We start from the raw sequence: 7444 nt of genomic DNA on the forward strand, positions 1-7444 counted from the left end.
ACAAAGGGATTATTGGTTTGTTCCCTTCTTTTGCGAGTATGGGTCTGAGAGACCCACGAATTACGAATAAGGGTACTTAGTGTTTTCTCTTCTTTGGGGAGTATGGGTCTGTAAGACCCACAACGTAGGAATGCAGGTAAAAATTTTCACAATTACGTAACTGATTAACTAATCAGTTAAAGTGTACATTAATTTACTAAAATGATGCATATGTTGTGACAACAAAAGTCATGAAATTTCAAATTAATCGGACACCAAATATATTTTAAAGGCATTTTTTAAGGCAAAAATGGGTCTGTCAGGCCCACAAAGTACGGTGAAGGTTAAGCACTTCCAAAACCCAGGTCAGGTAAAATCTCAAATATCTGGACATCACATGTCCACCAGTATGCACTCCTCTCACACATAAATCTAGGTGAGGTAATACAACTTTACAAGCTTCATCAAGCTTACCTGCCACCAACAGTGACATACCATACTGACTAACTGTGCACAAAACATATTACTGACCAATACAACCACATGTTACCCATCATTCAATTAAACTGTGTGTTACCATTACCAAACAAATCTCTTTGTCTTCACAAGGTATACCACCGACACAAGTACATGTAAAGAAATTATTACTTCCAACATATCTCTGGTAAACAGCAATGTGCAACAACATAGCACTGACCCTCAGTGCTCTCCTTGTTAATCAACTCATTATCCACATTACAATGTGCTTTCCCACTTTGTCCAAACAAGGTAAACCACTGACACATAGCACAACTCCTACACATGTTACCACAACAACCAACAAATCAAACATGTGTTCCACAACACTTGCTGTTACCCCCATATGCACACACACACACATGAAAAACCCTCAACACACACTGACAATGTGTTAGCCTATATATCTGTTCTGTTCACACTGAACCAACGCCACCTACTATATACAAAACAAGTAAGTAATACATCAAAAATACAGAACAAGATATCTGTAACCAAATAGAAGGCGGGGGGGAGGGGGGGGGGGACTCAAAAGATTTAGGCCAGTACTTCTCTCAGTGGGTAGCTTTCACACATTAACCCCTTTTCTTTCCACAAGCCACAAGATCAACTTAAACTGGCTGTCCACTGACATAAAACAGTTTCCCAACACAACTAAGTTATCAACATAACATAAAACCATTACAAGTTGTGTACTCACAGCCCAACAAGGATTTCCTTGAACCTCACATCACTGTTCAGTCAGTCAGCCTGTGTCAGTCAGTTTTTTTTCTGGGAGACAGCTAAGAACTTGCTGTGCTGACTGGTTTTATCCCTTCCCACAACATACTGTGCATACTAATGCAAACTATAGCACTCATTCCCCCAACTAGTTGAACTGAAATAACCAATCTTTGCTTGTCCTCGTGAGGCTATGTGAATGACTGACAGATTCACTGCTTAATCCCAATTCGTCCAATTCAAGAGATTGATCTGATTTGCTACAATTCAACCCACTTGTTTCTATAACATTCTGTGATGACAAGTTCACCCGTTTACGTCACAAAGAGATTGGGGAGACAGGACAATACAACTCTCGGCCTGTTAGCCAGCCTGATCAAAGTTCACATTAGCATAAATTCTTCCTAGCTTACGTTCCGAAGTCCCGCCATCTAGCTGAGCCGTGTTTGTGAAAAGGGAGATGGGGAATGACTTGAAAGACACGGGATGTTCCACTCAACAAGGGGATTGCGGCAGACCTCGCACAACTGCACGTGTTCCTACAGCTGGGACTGGTGACGCGGGGTCGTGGACCAAAGGCACCGACTAGGGAGTGGGGTGAGGAGGAGAGGGGGGGGGGGGGGGGGGGGGGGTGGAAGGAGGAAGGGTGGCATGGTGTCCGCACAACCTCAAAGACTGGACTTTGGATGGAGCGGGAAGGGAGATAAGGAGAGGGGGGGGGGAGGGGGGGGAGGAAGGGGGCAGAGTGTGGGTGGTGGGGGTGACACTGCTGGCACACTATAACATTATATATATGTATATATATATATATAACCCTCCACACTTTCTTCTTGGGTGTGTTGGAGGTTAAGGAAGAGCAAAAATCTCTCCATGATTTTCGCTTGCTCTTTTTAAAAACGTATCTGGCTTTCGCCCTCAGCTGTTGGGTTTGAACACTGTCGGTCTCCGAAAGACGCGCCATTGCGCTCTCTTCCGAGACTTTCGGGCATCCTGACATTCAGTGTTGAACGAGGACGTTCTTGGCGTCTGAGGCTTGGAGGTTGACATGGGATTGCTGCTTTGATGCATTCTAAAATTATCCCTGCCAGAGTGTCAGCAGGATCTTCGCTTTGCAAGACTGTTTCTTCCTGCAGCTCCACTCTTATCTTCGTTGTAAAAATTCCACAGTTGGCTTTGTCGTAGTTCAGGCGGTCAGGCATAGAGTCACCTTCCATATCTGTGGAACAGTGGACGACAGGAAAGTGGTCACTCCCGTGTAGATAGTCGTGCAGTTTCCACTCGTAGTCCAGGACCAACGATAAATCGCAGACTGACAGATCTAGACACGAGAGCTTCCCAGAAGACAGGTGATGGTAAGTGGGTGATTTGTCGTTTAGACAGCATAGGTCCATATCAGAGAGGAGGTTTTCCAAAAGAAGACCTCGGGCTGATGTCACCTCACTACCCCAGAGCGGGGAGTGGCTGTAGAAGTCGCCCAACAGCAAAAACGGTCGTGGAAGCTAGTTCACAAGGTTCATGAGGTCCTGGCTCAGAACACGGACAGAAGGAGGAAGACAGAGAGAACAGACAGTGATGGTTTTATTTAGTGTGACTCTGGCTGCCACTGCCTGTAAAGGTGTGTTAAAGAAACGGTATTATATAAAAGAGACTTACATAAAAACAGAGCAACGCCTCCCGTCGAACCCTCTTGCTTTGGTTGCAAGTGAGATTAGCAACGAAGGAGAAGGATGAGGAGGGAGATGGGGGGAGGAGGGAGGTGAAGAGGGATGGGAGGACTTGCAGTGAGGGAGGAGTCGGGGAGGGAGGGGGAAGTAGGGGGTGGTGGTAAACAAGGCATAGTATGTTATGGCTTGGGGATGCAACAACTCAACCATAACCTGACACATTATAACACAACAAACAAGAGTATCAACAAGAGAAAGTAGTATCAACAATCAGTGACATAAAATAAGGTGCAAACACATGACTGACTTATACAACGGTAAGAGCTTATCAACTCCGTAGCCACTATACAATGATAACTGATTTGTTAACACTTAGATTAACAGCTCTTGTGTGGATATCAATCACAAGTATCAATAAATTGTTGATGGTTCAATCCCCAGCATGTACAAGTGAGAGAAGTGAAAGGGAAGGGACTGATGGTGATGACTCCCTTCTCCTCAGATGCCCAAAATGGACATTTTTTTGCACCACTCCGTGAAACTGTTCTCATCATCTCCAGCGATGACGAGCTGTGACGTGCAGCAGCCCATGACGTCAAACAAGGGGTCCACGTAACGTGGGACCGCCAAAGGGAGCCCCTGTGTCCCCAAGACCACAACCACCGCCCTCTCCAAGCCCTTGATCATGTCAGCCTCTGCAACCTGCACCCGATCCGTGCATGGTGGAACGGCCAGCCTTTGGTACCCCCCCACGTCATCCTTTTCAATGACATCAAATTTGATGCCTTTGCTTTCAAGGCCTTTGAGAAATCCTGCTTTCCTGGCTGCAGGAAGACTGGTTTCCCATGTTGACGTGGTGACGAGGTTTGGCAGATACCCAGAGATCAGAACGTCACTGAAGTGAAGCGTGTTTTCCGATGCTTCAAGAAGGGTGGAAGACTCACCAGCTCCGTCATCTTAAAAGGAAAACATTTCATTTGATAGCATATATATATATATATATATATATATATATATATATACATATATATACATTCAGATACACATGTAACATTTAACGTGTATGGCCGTTTTGAAAGAATATCACATGAGGAGGAGTTTGAATAGAATTCTTATTTGTTTGTATGTCTGTCTGTCACTTCACACACACACATATAAAGAGAGCAGGTGAGGAACGTAAATGTGTTATCTTGTTACCAAATCTCATACTATCAGCATAATATCTCCCTCTGTGTATGTGTGTGTGTGTGTGTGTGTGTGTGTGTGTGTGTGTGTGTGTGTGTGTGTGTGAAGTGACAGACAGACATACAAACAAATAAGAATTCTATTCAAACTCCTCCTCATAATAATAATAATAATGAATACTTATATAGCACACTATCCAGAAATCTGCTCTAGGTGCTTTACAAAAACGCTTTTGATAACATAAAACATTATATCTATGTTACATACACACACCAAAATGTGACCACACACACACACACACACACACGCGCGCGCGCGCGCGCGCGCACGCACACACACACACACACACACACTGCATACATACATTTTAACATACATGTGTATCTAACAGCTACCCTAACACATACGCACACATAGGCAGGCACAAACTTACATAGACACACGCACACACAATACACATTCATATACATGCATGTAGTTGTGGACCTGCCACAATTGAACTTATTGCTGAGGGAAAAGGTGAGTTTTGAGACGAGATTTAAAAGATGCGAGGGAATCAGAATGACGGAGGTTATCAGGGAGCTTGTTCCACGTCTTTGGCGATTGAAAAGAAAACGATCTGTGTCCATAGGTCTTACTTCTGACGTGAGGTATCCTGAGAAGTCGAGTATCAGAGGAAGAACGGAGCTGGCGAGACGGGGTATAGATATGGATGAGTTCAGAAAGATATTTGGGGCCAGATCCGTTGACTGCAGAAAAGGTCAGAGTGGATAGCTTATAGTCTATTCGATCAGAAACAGGCAACCAGTGGAGAGACTGAAGGAGAGGAGAAACATGGTCAAATTTAGAAGCTCTGCAAATGAGTCTGGCAGCGTTATTCTGAATTCTTTGGAGTCTGTCTAACAGGTATTTGGGAAGGCCGGCCAAAAGAGAGTTGCAGTAATCCAATCTTGAGAGAACCAGAGAGCATACATGTGATATTCTTTCAAAACGGCCATACACGTTAAATGTTACATGTTTATCTGAATGTGTATGTGTGCGTGCTTGAAACCTGATTGAATGACACGGGAAACGAATGATGAGTCAGTCGACTCTACCCAGGTAGGCAGCCTGTTGTGCAAATGACCCCGTATTTGTAAAGCCAAGGATAGGAACTATATAAGTATCCATATCAATCAATCCCTGAAAGGTCATTTAACTCTGCCTGTACGTCACCAAATATTTCGCGCACTGTATACGTTGTGGGTATACAGTCAGCCATGGTTTCTAGGAAGAAACCATACATCACCCATACGTCGTGGACGTGCAGAAACAAATGATTTCTGTCAAAGTCTCCGTGTAGTGGAGTGATGGCCTAGCGGTAACGCGTCCGCCTAGGAAACGAGAGAATCTGAGCGCACTGGATCGAATCACGGCTCAGCCGCCGATATTTTCTCCCCCTCCACTAGACCCTGAGTGGTGGTCTGGACGCTAGTCATTTCGATGAAACTATAAACCGAGGTTGCATGTGCAGCGTGCACTTAGCGTAAAAGAACCCACGGCAACAAAAGGGTTGTTCCTGGCAAAATTCTGTAGAATAATCCACTTCAATAGGAAAAATAAATAAAACTGCACACAGGAAAAAATATTTTAAAAATGGGTGGCGCTGTAGAAATACAATACAATGCAATGCAATGCTTTCCGTTGCCAATAGGAAGCAAACGAAATAACAAATGATCCCCACAGATCGTCTGATGCACTGCATCATGTGTAGAAAGTGCGATGATGTAATAATGTCAAAATGACGTCAATCGTCTGATGCACTGTGGTGAGATGATGTCTCTCATCTCATCTATCCCTTGACCCGTGGGTGGGTCGTTGGGGCACCATGGATGACTGCCTGGTCAGCTCGCGCCACCTGCCTCGGTCCTCAGCGGCCCTTTGAGTTGTGGCAAATGGCAGGCCCGTCCACTCTTTGATGTTGTCCTCCTTTCTCTGTCTGCCTCTCTTCCTCCTTCCTTGTACGGTACCCTGCAGGATGGTCTTGGCTAGGCCGTCTGATCGTGTGACGTGTCCATACCAGCGGAGCTTGCGTTCCTTCACTGTGGTTAGCAGGTCTTTGAATGGACCAATGGCGTTTTGGACTCTTCTTTTCACTTCCTCATTTGTGATGTGGTCTTTGTATGTAATGTTCAGGATCTTGCGGAAGCATCTCATTTCCAGGGCCTGGATTCTTCTCTGGAGTTCTGATGATGTAATAATGTCAAAATGGCGTGAAACTGCCCTTCTCAGCTTGGATCAAATACTCTCTCTACCTGTTCCATATGTTAACAGAACATTTAGGGAAAGGCATCAACCTTGAAACTGACTATTCTCTTATTTGTTATTAATTATTCATCTATTCTTATTTTCATTTTTCGGTTCACAAAAAAACTTTGTTGCTTCTTTTTTTTCTTTTTTTTTCATACATATATAATTTATGTTTAATTGTAGGTCTTTTCTTTCTTCTTCTTCTTCTTTTTTAGGCATATGCACAATTAGTCGGATAGGAAGCTCAGTTCGTGATTGTGGCACACGAAACATGTTTCATCGCACAAGCACCATAACCTTCAAACTGTCATCTTTATATATGTTTGACCGTTCCACAAAGTTAGTTGTGGAGTTTTAGAGAGTATGTGTGAGAACACGCACACGTGTGCGTGCGCGCGCGCGTGTGTGCATGTGTGTGTGTTTGTGTGGAGGGGTTGGGAGAGGGGAGTTGTGGTGACATGATGGGGCTGATTGTGTGTGTGTACATAGGTGAACATGGACATATCTGTATATATGTGTGTGTTCCTTATAATTGTACTTTACGTACAAATCTTCAAGTTGTGGGTCAGAAAGGCAGCCACCGCCATCCCGCACTGTTCGCAGTCCCACGTATCCACTGAACTGTGGTCATCGTGTTGAATTCTTTTCACCCTGGGACCGTCTGTTGGAAAGGGCACGCTTGACAAAACACCGTTCTCCTCTGACGTGTACTTCACCCGGCTGAACGTGCGGTAAGCTGGAGTTGTGGTCATCTGTCTGACGACAGCAGGTGGACGGCGAACATTCTGGGTCACTTCATAGCACGCAAAGGTGGAGGGTGGAGGGCAAGGGAGGGAGGTGGCCACCCAAATCACGAACCCGTCTTTTCCAAGGACTCCTTCCAGTATCAGCATCAGATAGTCAAGGAACCACGGAGCTTCGTTCACCACGACGAACAGTTTCTGATGAGCATCTGTGGAATGCTTTGGTCCTGGCTGATCGTGTGGCTGTGTGGGATCAGTTGTGTGACAGTGTTGACGGCCATCTCTAGGTTCCAGTGCTCTGAAGCCTTCCCTGCCATGACCTCCTTGTGTACAGTTTGAGTCGTCTCC

At 44.9% G+C, this 7444-nt stretch overlaps 1 protein-coding gene across 4 annotated transcripts in view; it reads right to left on the minus strand.

Annotated features, from left to right (window-relative positions):
- Nucleotides 1-1847: 1847 nt before the first annotated feature.
- Nucleotides 1848-7444, minus strand: part of LOC143291678 (uncharacterized) — a 28439-nt gene continuing 22842 nt past the window's right edge. For all 4 annotated transcript variants that reach the window (XM_076601691.1, XM_076601688.1, XM_076601690.1 and 1 more), the window contains exons 8-9: nt 6901-7444; nt 1848-3835 (exon numbers count right to left, since the gene is read on the minus strand). The exon at nt 6901-7444 is cut by the window's right edge and continues 207 nt beyond it. In XM_076601691.1, coding sequence (XP_076457806.1) covers nt 3378-3835; nt 6901-7444 — 1002 coding nt within the window. In that variant the 3' untranslated portion in view covers nt 1848-3377. The remainder of the gene's footprint in view (nt 3836-6900) is intronic.

The sequence above is a fragment of the Babylonia areolata genome, chromosome 17 (genome assembly GCF_041734735.1).
Source record: "Babylonia areolata isolate BAREFJ2019XMU chromosome 17, ASM4173473v1, whole genome shotgun sequence".
NCBI classification, from domain to species: domain Eukaryota; kingdom Metazoa; phylum Mollusca; class Gastropoda; order Neogastropoda; family Buccinidae; genus Babylonia; species Babylonia areolata.